We start from the raw sequence: 19,123 nt of genomic DNA, 5'->3' as shown, positions 1-19,123 counted from the left end.
CCAAAGCTATAATATTCTCATTGATTGAATCCACCAGACCTATATCTCACCTGAAAAATGTCACAGCAAATAAGAAAAAGAAGGCTGACGCTAAAATTGAAATAAAAACAAAGCGAACAAACGCGGATAACAAGCAAGGATAATATATGGCGCATACGTAATCGCTGCTGGAAAGCGGGCGCTTATACAAGTGGCGTAATGAAGAGAGCGCACAAGACTTTCTTAAGCGGCAGCCGCCTGTTCATTGCATATGCATGACATCAACACTTTGAACAACACGCATGCATTGCAATGTGTTAGCCTAGATGCAGCACGATTAGACTGCATTTTTTTTAACTGCTGTCAGTAATGTGAAATGTGACGAAAACCCTATATGCGGCGACGATAACCGTGACGAAGTAGGCTGATGCGAAAGACTTATGCAAGCAGTCTCGTACTCGTATTCCTGGCTGGCCTTTTATTATTATTATTTTTTTTTTGCGTGTTGGATCAATATTAGCGCGTTTCTTTGAAACGAATTGGATTTCCTGCAATTACTAAATCACCCTTCCCTATCCTACACATACTAGTAGTAGTAACTCCCCATACATTTAGGAAAAAAAAAAAAAAGAAAGAAACAGAAACTCTCCATCCTGCCATTTTTGCACCCTTCCGGCGGAGTGAAAATCGCGCAACGAAGGGAACAACTTGCATCTGCCGGCTCCCACCGCCTCCACACCGCGGAGAGACATATCCGCGGCGTCTCCATACATCTTTTCTGCTTCTACCGACGACACCCCGGGCCTAACAGCAGCACTCACTTTCATCTGTGGGCCCTTCCCTCTCCGCATGCCTGCGCGAATTCCTTACGGGTAGGGAACACCAAGAATCGGGCTGAGGGACGCAGCATAAGTAGAGAGTTGGGCGAGCTGATGGGTGAGTGCGCGCACGACAAGCTCGCTGCACTTGTAGAACGCGGCCTTTTATTCTGCCGCCGCTGCGACTCAAGCTTGCGAACGCATCGCGCCAGACAGGACGCTCGTGCTGTTGCTGTCGAGGAGCAAAATGCTTAGCGTTCTTGGGCGCGCTTATTTGTTCCATTTTTCCTTTCCCTTTCTCGGCGACCTCGGCGACATCCAAACCTCGTAGGGCGTGACACGAGCGCTGTCGAGTGGTTCTCCTCTTGCCCTTCTAAAGCGCGTTTGTTTACATCAAAAACCGTGTTATGTCGTCTACTGGAAATCGGGGGTGGAGGTAGGGGATGTACAGGATGAGGCTGTCATTTAATTGCGCGCCATGGTTTGTTGCCGTTACTGCGTATGCGGGCCAATAATGAAGCATCAAACTGGGACAGAGGTTTGCCTCGCTCGGCAGAGCCAAGCTAACCCTCCAAATGCACTGGGATGACTTGAATCAAGTTTCGACTCGAAATTAGCGATATGAAGTGCACCAGGCCAGCAGCTGTGCGCGGTAATCAGGTATAATACGCTATAGTAATCCCGACTTCTTGAGGCAATCTGAGAAGTACAAGCCCAGCAAGAAAGTTCGAGAACACACACACACACACACAAAAAAAAAAAAAAAAACAAAAAACAAATAAACAACGAAGCCTAACTGCTGCCCAGTACCATGCTGCCACGAATTGAAAGGTGCGTTTTAGCTGCTGAGTGCAGCTTTATGCTCGTCAGCGCCTGTCTGCATCACTACAGTGAGAAAATTTGTTTTTATTTTGTAACTTCGATGTTTGTGGGCGCGTATGTGCTACGGTATTCCTCTTCTGTTACGCAAAACTGCTTGTTTCAACGTTCGTACTCGACCATCTCCTTGTTCTTTCTCGTGGCAATGAATGTGACACAGTCTCTAATAACTTGTTAAAACGGGTATGTTGTGGCGACGACTGTCTTGTTATGACTTACTGTCTACAATATAAAACCACGAAATATGGTTTGACTTTGTACTCTTCAAAAGAGGGACACGGCTAAACGTACTTCCAGATAAGAGGGGCATCTCTCAGAAACTGCCCAATTTATTTATTTATCTCTTCTTTCTTTCATTCTAGCTCTCTCTCTCTCTCTCTCTCTCTCTCTCTCTCTCTCTCTCTCTTTTTTTTTTTTTATCCGGTCTGCTTGTTGCAACACAGCTCGACTGCGCACTTCCAAACATAATGTATCGTTCGCTTGCGCGAGTGAGGTACGTGCTTAAATACGAAAGCCGAACCAAAATTAAACCCGGAGGCGTTTTAACATATTGGTGGTTCTGAGACACGCCTGAAAGTCGTACTGCAGCAAGCAGCTGAACGTTTTGCAACAGTTTTGAAAAGTTGCGCACTTGCGCTTATGGGCACACCTGTCGTCTCCGCGTGCAGTTTCCGTTGATAACCACGCTTGCTCAACGTTTCAATCCTGGCTTAGCGTTTAAAACTCGTAACGCAGATTCAAAGTTCTCCGTCTTCCACTACGCCTTCCATTGCCTTTCCAATGCTTTCACTCTCCCCCAGAAAAAAAGAAAAGAAATTGCGATGCCTTATAGCCGTAGGCGTCACAACTGACAGAGAAGCACGTGCGTACTGACGTGACGGAACACAGTCCTTTCTCGGCGTCGTTAACTGGGATGGCGAAAAGTTTCAAGCAACACGATGTGGCATGGCTTGGCGGTCTTTTAATGTCGGCTGCGTAGATGTCGATTCTACTCCAATAACGCGAGCCGCATCACTTTGTATTCTTTTCTCTTCGTTGGTTTTTTCTCCATGCGTTGAGGTAAAAGGAGCAGGGACCAATGGACCACGCTGTAATTGGAGTGTTGTCCCTTTGAGACGTGACCACCAAAGAGAATTCTATGTATCAAGGAATCCTTTGAAGGAAACCGTTTCCAAGGTTCGATATCGTTTTTTCTGTCCAGGATGACGGTTTGCCATCTTTTCCTAGAAGTGATGTCAGAGTATGCGGGCAGATCAAAGCAAAATAAGCAAGCTAAAGGGTGAACGAGTTGACACAGACATAGTCTTCGGCGTCTTCGGCAATGTTTCACGAGGTACCCGTCGGGGGAAATAGATAGGGTGTAAACAGTGACCACATGAAAGGGAATGAAACATTTCGCTCTAAGGGGCGGGCTGAAACCTCCCAAGCCGATTGCCTCTACCGAAAAATAGAGCTGTTGAGCAAACAACTTTGGGGAAAGCGGTGGTCTGCGGCTGCGTTTTTTGTCGTTGTTTGCGAGGATTCCGGACGGTAGAACGGAGGAAGCGAGTTTTGACCGCTTGTTGCTGCCATTCCTGCTTCTTTGATTTGTTTCATTTTTGTCCTTGATCTTGTGGGTTTCTTTCGCATTTAGAGCCTTGTTATATTTTTATTAACTTCATACGGGTGCGTCTCTTCCACCTACGCAATGCGCTGCCCTGTTTGCCAAGGTTAGGAGATCATGGTTTGGGAAAGCTTATCTTGCACAACTTATGTGCTTCGAATACATGAGTCGCTCGACCTATAGGGTGAGCGTGTTTTCTCCTCGAATCTTATGGGGTGGGTCAAGTTAGATTAGGATGGAGTATGGTAGGTGCGAGAAGAGATGGACTGGGAGGAAAAAAAGGGGAGAAAGAAAAATGAAGTAATGGTACACAGCCTATTTGGGGAATGCAGGATGATTCGAAGAGCTTCGAGCACCGGAATGTTTTGTTATTGTTACTATCGTTCGAATCTGCGTTTCACAATTTTAGCATTGTTTGGACTGATGGAAGAGTTATCAAATTGCCTTTTCTTTGATTAAAATCTAGAGTTGGTTTATTGTGCGTACTGCTTCGACGCAATTGATGCAAGAATCTTACAGTTGAAGCTAACTCCGATGGGAAAATGTCATATGAATGGCCAGAACAGTCAATGGCACGCCAAGTACCTTTAGTGATGTTTTGTTATCCAAAACATGATGATTATCCACTCTGGTGCATACTTACCACGAAGCAGTAATAGGCTTTGTAGGTATTCATCGAAGGCGGGATGTTAACGTTTCTTTCTTTTTATATATGATTTGAAATTTTATTTCTCTACCTCCGGCGCTTTAAATGACCTGATATGTGCATAGGTGCCTTGAGCGGGAAAGCTGTCATCAGCAAGCTTTGTGGTGTCTTACGTGTGTCAGATTGAAAGCAACCCTAAAGAGGTCGCGAGCTAATTCGTTGTTTTACGTTTTGAACCGGTGATTGAATCAAAAATAGTCTGGTTAAACATACTTGCACTGGTGGATTCTTCGTTGGGATTAGGCTCGACCTCCGACTTAGAGCGACCTAGAGTGTGTCGGTAGCACCGGCGAGGGAATTTTGTTTAACCACTCCCAGTGTGAAGTCCCGGCCTTGATTCCGGCCTACACTTTTTAAGCCCATTTTGTGCAATCCCCTTATGTAAGCGCGCCATTTCTCTCTGTTGCTTTCGACGACGCGCAACTGTGGCAAACTTGGGCGCCCAACTAGGTATAAAATTAAGTAAATACAGTACCGAGAGCACTATCTCAGTTCTCTGTGCCCGTGGAGAGAAAATGCTTTTAGAAGAAGGTCCTTTTCGCAGAGTTTCGAAATGCGGCATGTTCCCACTACAACAAATGCTACTCAAGAGGAAAACATACCATATGTTTTCCCACTAGCTGTGGCTGCGTTTCTGTAGCATCAAGAGTAACTGAGAGACTTTAGGAGCTAACCCCGAGCAGCGGTGAGGATTTCATCTCAACTTAAGCCCGCCATAAATGAAAAGAGTAGTGTCATGAATCACGCTTGCTCGTGGGGGGAAAGCGCAGGTTTCGGCCCGTACGAAAAGCTGTGTTCGTCCATCCTGTCTGCAAAGGCCTTGCTTAGGCGTGTGACAAGGCGCGAAAAATAACTGCTTCCCGCACGTTTCGTGCACCTGTTTTGGCGGGCTGCGGGCTGCCGCCTTACATGCCGCCTGTTGTGGCAGGCGAAGAGGCTAACGGAACGTTGCTACCTCCCTCTGTTGCTACCTCCTCCTCCACCTCCTGTTCATCCCTCTTCTTGCGAGCCTATCTTGCGGAAATTGAAGGGTCCTCCGAGCGGAACGCGTCGGGAAAGAACGAAAAGCGGCGTCGAGTTTCCCGCCGTCTACCCTCGCGCCTTACTGGAGACGCGCCCTCCCTCCTTTCACCCCATCTCCCATGGCTGCCTGGTCTAAGCACACTTCTCCAGTGATGTTGCTGCCGTCTTCCGACCTAGGAAAAACGCGCGGCAGAAAGCATGTGTGCGCGGAATCGGTAGCCTAGCTACCGACACGCACCCCCTCTCACCCACCAGTATTTCCTGTGGGATGGGGGCGTCTCCCGCTAAGGTCAGTCGTGCTCCCCCTCTCCATCTTAACCTTTGTTTTACTTTTGTCTGTTCGAGTTCCCTTTTCTTTTTCTCTGTCTCCGAGGTCTCTCACAGCGGGGGGTTCCGCTCTAGAAGTGGCCCCTTAGTGTGAGCCCCGATCGGGAATCCCTCATCTGGACAGTCGGGCTGTTTTGGACGCGTTGACGAAAACCATAATACGGCTGACTCGATCCTCAGAGGCCTCTTTCCTCTTACCCCTGTTAATCCCTTGGCGCACGTGGTGCTCCATACGTTGAACAGCCAGCAGCGAACGGGTCCTCTTCTTATCCCTTTATTTCAGCGTACCGCAGAGCTTGCTTCGGCGAGCCGATACTGGGCAGAACTAGAATGGAAGCGGCGGCTGCACAAGAAGGTGGAGCGGTGAGGGCGGCGGGCGCAGGGAGCGTGGTGGGCACATGCCTAGGGTACCCGTCTCCCCCGAATCTAAACTCCGGGCGCTGCGGCTCTTTGGGGCCAGATACTCATTTCTCCGGGTCTGAGACGAAGAACAGGAAGCGGCCCGCCAAAAGCGAAGACCGCATGGAGAGGGAGGGAGATATAGTGGGACGGTTTAGGAAGCAAGGCCGCCGAAGTTGTGCGAAGCCTGCTCCGAGAGAATGAAGAGAGAGAGAACTTGAAGGGCAAAAGGTGGAGAAAGTGAGGCGCGCCTGAGGGAGGAAGGTGGGAGAAATGCGCGTGCGCGCTTCTGAGCTCGGAGGAAGAGCCAACATGAAAAGAAACGAGACTTTGGTTTCGGGCAGGGACGCAGAAAGAGGAGAACAAGGGTCAGAGGGGGACGGCGTTGGCTTTGCGGTTTTCACTGTTTACTTCCGCGCTTGGCGCTTTGGATCGTCGCTTGACAGTGAACAAGCCTCCCGTGAGCGGCGATCGCGGCGGCTGCAGTGGCCGGAGAGCCAATGTTCTCTCTCCCTCTCCACTTCTCGCTTCCACTTTCCGTACGGAGCTACAAAGCAGATTCGCCCTCCTTGTCTCTTGTTTCTTGTTGCTTCCCTTATGACTTGCTTGCACGCGGTTACCACCCTCCCCCGCCCCCTGTGCCTGGTTGCCGAGGAGAAGGAAGAGGAGGATGGGAGGACAGGAATAGGGGGAGGACGTGCAGCTGTTTAGACAGAACAGAATGCGTCCGACGGAAAACAAAAGCAAAGGAAAAGGAAAGACAAAATAAAGGGGGCGCGAGATTTTTCGGGGGAAGATGGTTCCAGAGCTGCTACAAACACCGAGGCCTCCAACCCCGGTTCACCCTCAGCATGCGCTCTTCTTCCTTTCCCTCTCTTCTTTTTCTAACACGCCGATGCGAGTTTTCCCGTGCTCTCTGTTTCTCCCATTCCGTGCAACTCATTTCTCGAAGCTCTCAGAAAACCGATCGGGAGCTGCGTAGCGTACGGACACGCCCCCTCGTGACGCCACGTGTCCCGAGGGTTCTGTCGGACGCTCTCGTTCCTAATTTGCGACCGCATATTCTTTCTTTTTCTATCTTCACGCAGAGTCCCGCTGGCCTCTCGAAGAAGGAGGAGAGGAGGTTGTGACCGTCCTCGGCAGCAAGACGCTGCACTTCTTTTCTGTTCGCAACAGTTGTGCGAGTGAACTTCGGTGTCTCGAGCCGTGAGCTCCGCTTTGGCCGGCGACCTGCCTAACATGCCGGCAAGCTGAGACTGTTCCCGGGTGGCTTTCACGAAGTTACGGAAGGGCGCACGAGTGCAGTGCAGTGCGTGAGGCTGTGTGACAGGAGCAGTGTGTTGTGCCCAGTTTGAACCATGAGGGCCTTCACCGTGGCAAGAACTGTGGTCCTGCTGGTTTGCCTGGCCCTCAACGTGGTGCCTCTTCTGCTGGCGTCACGAGTTGAACTCAAGGAGAACGGCTACACGGGACTCGTGGTGGCACTGTCGGCCAGACTGCAGGGGAACGTCGCGGGACGTCAGCTTATTCCGCCACTTGAGGTCAGTGCATTCTCTTCATTGTTGCACTTTCTCCCCATAGTGAGAGGCGCCTACGTTTTATTGCGTCGTCCACGTAAGTCATGGAGTGGGACAGGCCTGGGGTCAGTCACATGATGCAGCTCTTCATGTACATGATCAAGACACCAAGAAAAAAAAAACAATATGCGTCTCTCATTTTGGTTTTTGTAAGAACACTGCAAGATTCGGATTACTGAAATCAGGTTTGTGGTTTGAACGAAGTGTTTTAGCCCATATTATAAGTAGGGATTTTAGGTGTGTACCATACTGGCCTCATCGATGGCTTGTCGTGTATATACAACGGTAAGGATGAAATGATTCCGTTTTACAGGAAATCAGTCCTCAATGGCCTTCTGCTTACTTTTATATCTAGCTTTTCGCCCTCTTGAAATGCAAAGGACTGCTGCTCTTTAGATAGCGGTAAATACCGAAACCAAATCCAGCGTAGTCCACCCGCTCCCGCAACGGAGCGCCTGAATCCGGCATCGAGCATTGCGATAGCTTTGCTCCGAAAATAGCAGGGAAAGTTAATCTGGGTGTGCTTGGAATCCCTGAATGGCATTTACCACGGCAGCATCGCACCGGATAACTCTGATATTGGCGGCGACCTTCACGATGTTGACATGCTCGAGTCATTTGCCTGCTTTTTTTTTTTTTCTCTTTTCTGCAGCTTAATATTATTAAACAGAACCGGTTTGCTAATAGTTAATCTCATTATCCTATCTCACTGTATTCTTCTCGTTGGAAGCCGTTTGCAGTGAATTAAAGCGATTGTAACACATCCCACATCGCATAACCCGTCGCAGCAAAAAGCAAGGGAACCTAGCGAGGTTCCCTTGCTTCGCGCCATGTAATACATACAGTACAAGCTATTAGCAATAATGCGCGCCGTTTTCACGTAGCGCTGTTGAACACAGCAACTGCTCCGTTTGGAAAACTCTCATTAGGCGCTCGTTTTATCTGTGGCGACAATGGCCTTTGCTCGGGTCCCCCAAATCAAGTCTGCTACACGCCTTGTTGGCCACGGTTATTAGAGAGAGCGAAAAAACAGAAGACGACACGGGGCGGGTGCGGACGAGCCACACAACCCTCCATTCCTATATCCCGTGGCGAACACACAGAGGGATAATTGTCTTGCAGTGCCATGCCTCTGCTTCGTAGCCCACAGCGCAACGCCACGTGGCAATAGGCCAGCGCTGTGCCTAATTAGATAACAAATCGCGCCCGCGTGTCTCTGTGTCGTCGGCAGCGGAAATGCGCGCGAGACAAGGAGCAGGCTTCGCAGAAAACGAACGCGTCCGTATATGCATATAGCTCGGGCCGAACGGTTTCAGTCGAGAAGACAGGGACTGCACTTGTGACGCGTAGAAGAGAGAGAGAAGAAAGTGGAGAGAAAAGTCCAGATGTGAAATAGGTCGTCCGGCCAGCGTAGAGAGAGCAGCGTTTTTGTGGCGTCGTGTGTGCGTGCGCGCGCGCGTGCTGCGGGTTTTGCATGTGAGCGGGTCTGCTTTGTTTCGCCAAATAGGCGCGCACGAGTGCGCCTTTGTTAGGCACACGACGGTAATCTGCACGCTCGTTACGCGGGCGCGCGGTCGGCAAGTGGCCGGAGGCGGCGGCAGTGGGTCGTTTCCGGGAACGCGAAGAAGTGAAAGTGTTCGCAGTGTGCGGCAGTGTGCGCGTGTTGCTGGAGTGGCAATGGCTGTCGGTATGCGAGGGCTTTTGCGGTGCTAGTGGAAGAGCGAGTGCGAGCCTATGAAGGCGCGCTGCTTTATTTAGTTATTTCTCATTATTTTCAATTCTTTCCTCTTTTGAACGCGCCAGAGGCCTCCTTGGAGCAGCTCGTTCCTCCTCGCTGAGTCGTTCGTGACGGTCTCGTAGACGGAGTCACGTTTTTGTAGAACCCCTTCCGGCTGGTCCTTTATGTCCCAGAGAGGGAGGTTTTTTGTTGCTCGGAGACTACACATACGTACCTTTCGGTATGGTACGCAAAGTGTTGTATATTCTTTATATTTTGGTCTGCGTAATGCTGCTTGCGGTTCATGCACACAATTCTCCTCTGCAACTGCCGAGGCTGTTTACTTTTTCTTTTCTTTTTTTTTTTTTTTTGGGGGGGGGGGGGGGGACACTGCACTGAACCGCTAGTTCTAGCCGGTAGAAATATAGCCCTCTGAATACACGAATTGAGGTCACCAACGTCATGACGTCTTGGTTGCCACAAGTTTTAAGCATTGCCAACGGCAATATAGCTCTTGTAGTGTCTGTTGGACACTTGGTGTGTTTGGTTATTTTTCTTTATTTTTTTTCCCCTTTTGTACGTGAAAGGACTTTTGCAAGTTAAAGCAATCTAGAATGTGGCATCATGGGTCGAAAACATGCTTTTAAGTAGCCATGTCTGGCTTAAGAACCTATTATGTAATGTGTAATGTGACCGTAGTCATGCAGCTCGCACACAGCTTAGCCCATGAAGCTGCGTTCAACAAAGGAAGAACTTAACGCGAACTTGATTCCTTTATAAGCGCTGTAAATCGATAACACCGGCACTGATCTTGTCGCTCTGCGACCTTCCTTCTCTGCCATTTTCAACTGCCTCGCTTTAAAATCTTCCCACCTTCCAATCCGCCTGACAAACGGCTATACTATTACGTCCAGAGTCGGAAGGTCTCGATCTGTGTTTCAGACTCCACCGTCGCCGACGCGGTTCCAGGAGATCTTAAAGTTGTTTCGTAGCCGTTAGTAAAAGATGTGGAAGGTAGAGTCGCGCTTCCCGCGCGGAAGCGATTGCGAGCCATTGTCAGCGTGACCGTTTTCAGCTTTTCGTCACTTTACATTTCCTGAGGTTAGTGTTAAAGTTGTTGTTTTCCTTTCTAAGAAATTAGTTCTTTCGCCTATTTCATGCGTAGACTGCGCGGATCGTTGTCATTGTCGCAGAGGGAACCAAGCCGGCAACAGAATGTCGGATTATGATGAAACAAAGCGCTAGACTAGGAGTTAGGTACCATATCGTTATAAGTTCAATTCCAGCCGGACAGGCAGTTGCGTCTAAACGTTCCATTAGCAGTGCATTTGAGCTTTAAGTGGACACGTTATATGGTACTGAAGTCGAAGCCCTAAAGCGTGACAACGCTATTACGTGCTCGCATCGCGGAAAAATACTGATGGGCATCTAATGACGTTCGTAGTCAACGAACGTATCGGGGCTGTGATATAAGAAAAAAAAAATACATAGCGTCTAGCGTCACGGCGGCGAGCTGCATTAAATGAACTTTTTAGGAAGCATATGTAATGAAGCCCACGACGATGTTGAAACGTAAAAAAAAGAGAACAACGGAAAAATAGGCGCTCGGGTTCTGAGGGCACCGGCAGATCTAAGCGTTCCAACCCTGGCGTAAACACGCGGCGCCCTCTTATAGATTGCTCTGTCCCGCGCCCTTTGGTCAGCGCCGACACCGAGATTCATTTCTTCCGGTCAGGGCACATCGCTTTACTGCGGGCGGCACGGAAAGAGAGGGTTGGATGCACTGAGGATGCACGGGCTATGCCAGGATCGGCAGAAGACTGCGCTTCGGGTTCGCGCCGTGCCCGACGCGACGCGTGAAAGGGGGAGCCGTTTTTCACTGAGGCGCGCCAGCCGGTTCCTCCTAATATACTCGCCGCGAACGAATTAATTCACTCGCGGTGAAGACGCCCAGCGTACACAACTGTGGAGCTGCTCTCCGAGAGTGTTAAACAGGCACGATTAGGGGAAAGAAAGCCACTTCCCCCTCCCTCTGCCTTCTCCATTAAGACAGTAAAGCGTTGGTAGCCTCTCTGCTGTTGCGCAGGGTGCAGGCGAGACTACGGACAGTCCATTGAGAGTGGGTAATCGATGCCTCCGTATGTACTTATGCCCCGCCCCCTGCCTCCTCACCTTCGATTTTCTGTTTGTTGCTCCGGGCATTAGCAAAATTTCACAAGGGATCGCTCATTGTCTACTTTATTCCTTCTTCTTCTCGGATAATGCGCAGAAATCTGTCTTGTTAGGTGATTGCATGCAGCTTTGAGAATCGAGCCATTCTGGCAACGTTCGCGGGCGGAAAGAAACGCGCTGCGGGCGAACGTAAATCAGGAGACGGCTCCGGTATCGTCGTCCCGAATAGGGAGCGCAGCGCAACATGTAAACTCACTAGCCCCGAACGCGAGCAGAACGCATCCTCAATCTTTGCATGAATGTGGCACAACCAGCAGTGAACGCTGCATGTATCGAATACGTTCGAAGCGGCGAGGCTGCGACGAGAAGGCTCCGAAAAGGCTACAAGAAGGACACCTGCTGATCCCGCTGGCCGTTCCAGAACGAGACCAGCGGGATGCGCTGCGGCCGGAGGCGGAGGAGGGGAGAAGGGCTCGGTGCGTCAGTTGTGCGTTTCCAATACCTCGCTTAGCCCGTGGGCCTCCCCAGTACGGAGGAGACAGGAACAAAGCGACGAGGGAAGGACTGCAGATTAGGATTCGGCCAGTCATAGAAGAAGCCAGTCACTTGCGAGACGTCCAGTGAAACGGCCGTCCTTTCGATTATTTGTGTAGAGTTTTCCCTAGGTTTTCGCTTGGCCGATTAAATGAGGGTTTAAGTGTCACCGGACGTTTCTTCACCCGAATTAACGAAGGAGTACAAAACGTACAGTCGTGAGCAAAAATGGTATACAACACACAGCCTAAGGCGGTGCTCTGAAAAACTACTTCAGCGCAATCTAGCAACAACTATCTGAGATCGAGGCAATCGAGGCAGTGCCACATTTTACCGACATGCATCTAGTTTTCCCGAGCTTCTACTGTACATGCGTACACCCTGAAGACAGGCGCAAGAAAATAGCCGCTGTGTAATAACCGAAATCGTTGTCTGGAATGGTTGTCTGAGGTTCCTAAATATATGACGCACTAGAACACATGGTAGGTTTCGTACAGCGATATTTGAATGTCTTAACTTTTCTACACTCTTTATTTTTAAGGCTGCTTGGATAGCTTTTACCTTCAGCACTTGTATTCGCTAGATAATTAAGGCAGAACCTGTATCAATTGGCCAGTCCCCTATCCATGCGCACCAAAGCCGTAGTTATAAGCGTGATAACTATCGCCTGTATCAAATTGCACAATATTGTTGTCGTCTGCAGATACAGCTGAGATATGCTGCATGAATGAATAAGAAAACTGAAAATATGAATCGGCGCGCGCAAGTTGAACCGAGTGGTGCCCATGCGTGTTGAGAACTATCTTTTCAGTCTGAATTTCCCGTAATTCCTAAAGCTCTTGAAGAAGCGAGTAAAGCCACCGACTTTAGATAATTTGCAAGTGCAGTAAGCCCTTCAGCAGATATTTCACTTTCGTATCAGGTTTAATCGTACGTCCGCAGTCTGAGTGGTTTTGAGTTCTTACTGTTCTCTCGTATTTTTTTTTTCTTTCTCATTTATGCAAGACGAGAGGTAATTTGTCTCAGCATCGGAAGTGTATTACTACGCTGCTGCCTAATTAAGGACAAATTAGGTTGCTTTCCTAATCTGTCGCTCATGATTCTAAAATCTGCATTGCACTGAGCGAGTAACTGGTTTATCAAAGGTGGAATGAAGACTTCATGCGTGTATTTCTTTTATTTTACTTTGATTTGCGGATCGGGAGGAAGGGGGGTGGAAGGATGACAAATTAATTCATAGGAGGACAGGAAAACGGTTTCTTTAAAACATTTTCTCAAATTGATCCAAGCGCGTTAGAAGTTTAAAATTTAGCAAATAAAGAGCTGGAAAAATTATGCATTTAGTAAAGCTTAACGGTTACCACATTTTCCCAAACTGTCGGGATTTTAAGCTTGCTCCAATGGCTCATTACTTTGAAACATAAAGTGGGAAGCCTAGCCAAAGTTCTCTACTCTATACACATATACTAATAATGTCCCTCTCAAATTCTTAGAATTAATATAAGTAATGAAAAACAAACTAAACAAATAACACTCCTGTCGTGACGCTGGGGCTACGTCGACCCGGCCTTCACTTGGTAGCGTGCAGAGACTCGGGGTTGAAGTAGGATTGAATCTTCGAAGTTGGTGAAATATGTACAAGCAGGTTTAATGGCACTTTGAGAAAACGTATTTACAAGAATATTTACATGAAAAAGAAGGGTACATCAGCAAAATGACAAGCGTTAAGAGTTCATAGCGAGAAGCGACTGGATGAGCCGTTTACCCAGGGCCCAGAGCGACATTTCGTGCTCTGCAGCGTCCTTAAAACCCCCCTATGTCCAGCCCCTCTCTGAAGATGTTGACCAACCAAATCCAGGGCACGCCCCTCAGGTATCGGCATCCAATCGAACACATCACTGCACTGATGGTCTGAAGCACTGACTGGTCCGGCATTCATTCGTTGGGCGTGATCACTTCTGGCGGGAAAAGCTTGGGAACGGCGAGGAGAGGAGGTACATTTCTATTCTTCAGCAAAGAAACCACAGGCTGGTTCTGACAAGTGGTTTTACTTCTCAGAAACCCGAGTGCACGTGGCGCCGCATCCGCTCCCAGCATTGTCCGTTTTCGACAATTGCAAATCTTTCCTGCATTCCTGGGAAATCACTTAATGGCTGTATGCGTCATGCTCCTTTCTTGTCCTGCACGTCAGCGGACATGTCACTCTGTCGTCTCCTTTGGAAAGTAGGCATTCCTCACTGGACGATAGAGCTTATCGACTGGAAGAGTGAACAAAAGAAAGAAAGCACTTCCTGCATTTCCCGCAGGGGGACGTTTCTTTGTGTTTTTCCAGACGTTCTCTTGACAGGGTCACTTTTGGCATTTGCAGGTTGTCCACAAAGCAAAACAGGCTTACAAAACAGGATTCCTGGAAACAGGCTCACTTAGAGCCATTGGACCATCACCACATTTTCACAATACTTTTCCATGCCCACAGGCGAACAATAGAGCGCGCAAATGCGGATGCTTGGTCGTAACAGCCTCCTCCCCCGCCAGAAGAGTCTCGGAGGGCAGCAGTCCCAGCTGCTGCATGAAGAGACGACTTAATGGCCTGCACGTGAACGCTTGAAGCTCGCTGTTGCTTGTCGCGTTGTCTTGATTGTTGTAGGCCAAATTGCTCGAGCTGTCTGAAACTCAACCACATGTCGAAGCAAGCACTCGGCTCCCGTCTGAAGAGACCAGGTCAAAAGAAAACTGCCATTGTTGTTCGAGAAAAGCCCACTCTCAAGACGTTCAGGACCCACGTATTCCTAGAAAACCAAACGTGCTGCTTTACATAGTCACACATATACAAGCGCACGAAAAAAAAAAAAAAAAAACCTGATTATCAATTTGGATACATGGTGAGGAACATCTCGGACCGCTTAGAAAGAGCGGCTAAGCGCGTCCGCATTCCCATTTAACTTCCCCTTTTTGTATCTTATTTCAAAATTGTACTGCTGTAAAATCAAGCTCCACCTAAGAAGGCGACTGTTCTTCGATGTCGCAGTTTGCAGCCAAGCCAGGGGACAATGGTCCGTCTCTACGGTGAATTTGGCCCCTCCAAGATAGCACTGCAATTTTTGAATGGCCCATACAATGCAAGCGCACTCTTTCTCTGACGCGCAATAAGCCCTCTCTCTAGAACTCAGTTTTCTGCTCAAGTAGAGCACGGGGTGCTCATTACCGTCGTCATCTCTCTGGCAGAGAACAGCACCTAACCCTCGATCACTGGCATCACACTGGACCGTGAATTCTCGGCCATAGTCTGGAGCTCGCAATACCGGACGGCTAATCAGCACAGCCTTCAGGTTTACGAAGGAGGCTTCCTTTTGTTCGTCCCAGACTACATTTGTTGGTTCTGTCTTGCGGAGAGCGTCGGTCAGAGGGCTAGCCAAAGCTGAATAGTTAGGGATGTAGTGATTGTAGTACCCAGTCAGACCCAGGAATGCTCGAATTTCCGTCTTCGTGCTCGGCCGCGGGTAGTCTGCTACCGCAGAAATCTTAATCTCGCTGGGTTTCCTGAAACCTTGACCTACATTGTGACCCAAGTAGTCCACGGTCGCCCTTGCCAGGCAACATTTCTCGGCCTTTACGGTTAGTCCAGCTTGACGCAAAAGGCTCAGTACAGCTCTTAGATGTACCATATGGTCCGCCCATGAGTCGGAAAAAACCGCAATGTCATCTAAATAAGGCACCGCGAATGTTTCACACCCATTTAAAACCCTATCCATGAGTCGGGAAAAACAAAATGGAGCATTTTTGAGCCCGAAACTCATCATTGTTGGCTGGTAGCTGCCCGTCGGAGTGACGAAAGCCGCGTATCTGCTGGCGCGTTCAGTGAGCGGTACTTGCCAGTATCCTCGAGTAAGGTCCAGCGTAGTCACATATGCCGCTCTACTGACCTGTTCTACTCTCTCCTCAATATTCGGAATAGGATACACTTGATCCCTGGTGAGAGAATTTAGCTTTCGGTAGTCTACCACAGGCCTAGGGTCTTTACCTGGAGCTTCTACTAAGATCATAGGCGAAGCATAATCGCTTTCCGAGGGTTTTATTACTCCCAATTCCAGCATGCGAGTTACTTCCCTATCCAGAATTTCTCTTTGCCTTGGAGAAAATCGGTAGCACCTTGATCGCACTGGCACGTCTGAAGTCAGCTCAATATCGTGCTCAGTCAAATCAGTTCTGCCTGGCCTGTCCACGAAGCAGGCCTCAAACTCTGTTATTATCTCGCCCAGATCGGACAGCTGGGATTTCTTTAGTTCTCCTCTCTGCTCCGTCTTTTTGAGAAGCTCCTGAGCGTTGCTTCCTTTTCCGCTGAGGCAAATCAAGTTGTCCCCCATCTCCTCGGGAAGGTTTAACGTTAGATTTACCACGGCTTCCCTCTGCACATAAGGCTTCATAAGATTGCAATGATAAATGCGCACTTCTTTACGCCTACCGGGAATTTTCACTGCGTAGTTAGTGTTAGAAAGCTTTGCAACGACTTCAGCCGGTCCTTCCCACTGTACTTCGAGCTTATTCTGCCTTGAACTTCTCAGCAACATCACCTGGTCCCCGATACAAAACGTCCTTTGACGGGCTGTCTTATCATAGTACACCTTGGAACGAGCCTGGGCTGACTTCATGCTGGCCTCAACGAGTTCCTTAGTGTTATGTAAGCGATTCAAGAGGTTCAGAATGAATTCTACTACTGTTGGGTCTTCTCCGCGCCCCTCCCAGGCTTCGCGCACCATTCGCAAAGGTGAGCGCAGTGACCTTCCGTACACCAACTCGGCTGGGCTAAATCCAGTGGATTCGTGCGGCACTGACCGCAAAGCGAAAAGTGCTGCAGGCAGGCAGGTATCCCATTCGCGCTTGTTTTCATAGCACAGTCCCCTCAGGACTCGTTTGAGAACAGAGTGCCATCTTTCTACGCTGTTGCTCTGCGGATGATGGATCGAGCTATGCACTACCTTAATGCCGCATCGCTCGAGAAATGAGGTGGTGAGGACACTCGTGAAAACGCTACCCTGATCACTTTGGACCTCGGAAGGGAATCCAACTCGTGCAAACACTGACAGCAGCGAATCCACTACACTCTCGGACGTCACCTCGCGCAGCGGAACAGCCTCTGGAAATTTCGTGGCTGGGCATAACATAGTGAGGATATAACGGTACCCTGACTCTGTCACAGGAAGTGGCCCAACTACATCTATTACTAACCGGTGAAACGGCTCGGTAATGATTGGTACTAACACCATCGGAGCTTTCCACTTATCTTGCGCCTTTCCAACCCGCTGGCACGTGTCGCATGACCGTACAAAATTTTCCGTGTCCTTAAAACATCCAGGCCAATAGTATTCTTGCAACAGCCTCTGCTTTGTTTTCTTTATTCCAAGGTGACATGACCACGAGCTGCCATGGGAAAGTCGCAGTAAGTCTCCGCGGTACTTTTGGGGAACGACTAATTGGTCCCGCTCTACTCCGCGCTTATCCTTGAATAAGCGATACAGCACTCCCTTTCTCATCTCGAAAGAAATATTGTTTGCTGTCTTAGTGGCGCGGTGGCGCTCCCTTATCTCCTGTATCTTGGGATCATTGGCTTGCTCTATAGCTAAGTCCTCTCGGGTTCCACTTAAAAGTCTCGTGAGATTACTAGACACTGGCGGCAAGAGGTTACTCTCAAGAACGTCCTCATTCCGCGTCTCATCAAGCTCCCTTTCAAGTTGACATATCTGAGATGCCTCGCTCTCAAAGTTTTCTGACCTGCTATCTTCCGCATTTACCACTGTTTTAACTGCCGTTTCCTCCGCTGTGGATTTTTCTGGAATGAGCAGTGTAGCTAGTTCTCGCGCCTTTGAACGTGTTAAGGCTTGCACAACTCTGTCTCCGAAAAGGATGCCCCTCTTTCGCAGCAGCATGTCCGATTTGTTGGAGAACAAATACGGATAGCACTTAGGAAGCTTTCCTGAAACGGCAGCCTCGGTTGTTAATTCGCCGAAAGGGCCCTCGATGACCACGTTCGCGATCGGCAAGCACACACTCTGTTCCTCAACTACCTGTCGGATCCATGCACACTGTCCTGTATAGTCGGAAGGCGATACATACGCCGGATGGACAACATCCATCGTTGCGGCCGAATCGCGCAGTACCTTGCAAGGCTTCCCGTTGACTACTAGGTCATGCAGGTAGGGTTCTAAAAGCTGCATATTTTCATCGCAGTCCCTGACATACGAGAAAGCAATCTTTTCTTTCCGGCAGTTGACGGCAATGTGACCCTGCTCATTACACCTAAAGCATGTGAGCGGCTTCCTAGCCTCAAGCTTATTCTTTGTGTTCTGCACGTTGGTCACTTCCCCACTTTTCTCACTGCCGTCCTTTCTAGGGAATTTGCCTGAAGAAACCTTCATTTCTTCGTTTCCAACTCTAGCAAAGTGCCTTTCCTGACGGTTTTTCACACTGAACTTGGGATTGCGGGGCCTATCCACTGCTGGGTTGCTGAATTGTCGGCGCGAAGCATACTCCTCAATAAGTTCGGCAGCTTCAGTTGCCGACTTAATTTCGCCTCGGTCCTGTAACCAATTTCTTTCTTTTTCTGGGAGGCAGTTATAAAACTGCTCCAAAAGAATTCGCTCGACTACAGCGTCCCTATCACTGTAGGAATCTGTGCTCTTTAGCCACTCGCCCAAATTTACTCTTAAATTGTACAGGAATTCAGGGTAACTCTCGTCCCTGGACTTAGTAGCGTTCCGAAAACGTTGTCTGAACGCCTCGGCGCTAAGCCTATACTTTCTCAGAAGACAAGCTTTGACCTTCTCGTAGTTGTCCGCGTCCTCCTTGCTTAGCCGCGCGACAACCTCCGCTGCCTCGCAGGGCAGAACCGTCAATAATCTCTGAGACCACGTGTCTCGCTGGAAGGACAGTTTTTCGCAAGTTCGCTCAAAGTTAGCCAGATACAGACCGATATCCCCTGATATCACATATGGCTGCATGTACTTTGACATCTTGAAATCTGCCTCCTTGTTGAGACGAGGTACCGCTAGCTGGGGACAATCGCCCGACCTCTTGCTCAACTCTAGTTCTAATTTCCGGAGCTCAATTTCTAGCTCCAGCTTTTTTGCTTCTCTTTCAATTTCACGCTCTTTCTGCTGTCTGAGCTGTTCCTTTTTTTGACCGATGAGGTTCCATGCTTCACTGAGCTCCTCATCATCGGTTCCTAGATCAGTGATTGCCTTTATAATCAAGGGTTTTCGTGCCAAACCACTTGTATCAATTCCCAATTCCTCACACAATAGCAACAGGTCCGGTTTCTGCAGCTTTTGTAGGTCCATGATCGCTCCGAGTGTCGGCTACTTCCAAAACAACTGTGCAAACTACCAAACCTAA

General features: G+C 49.0%; 1 protein-coding gene across 1 annotated transcript in view; it reads left to right on the top strand.

Moving 5' to 3' along the window:
• The window catches only part of LOC146207616 (calcium-activated chloride channel regulator 2-like), a 451,425-nt gene that overhangs the window by 159,355 nt on the left and 272,947 nt on the right, over positions 1-19,123 (top strand). The window contains exon 3 of the mRNA XM_084589185.1: positions 6,823-7,275. Within this exon, the coding sequence (XP_084445311.1) occupies positions 7,093-7,275 (183 nt within the window). The 5' untranslated portion in view covers positions 6,823-7,092. The remainder of the gene's footprint in view (positions 1-6,822; positions 7,276-19,123) is intronic.

Source organism: Amblyomma maculatum, chromosome 1 (genome assembly GCF_055883805.1).
Source record: "Amblyomma maculatum isolate TAMU_Amacu chromosome 1, ASM5588380v1, whole genome shotgun sequence".
Taxonomy (NCBI): domain Eukaryota; kingdom Metazoa; phylum Arthropoda; class Arachnida; order Ixodida; family Ixodidae; genus Amblyomma; species Amblyomma maculatum.
This window is presented reverse-complemented; position numbering and strand designations above follow the sequence as displayed.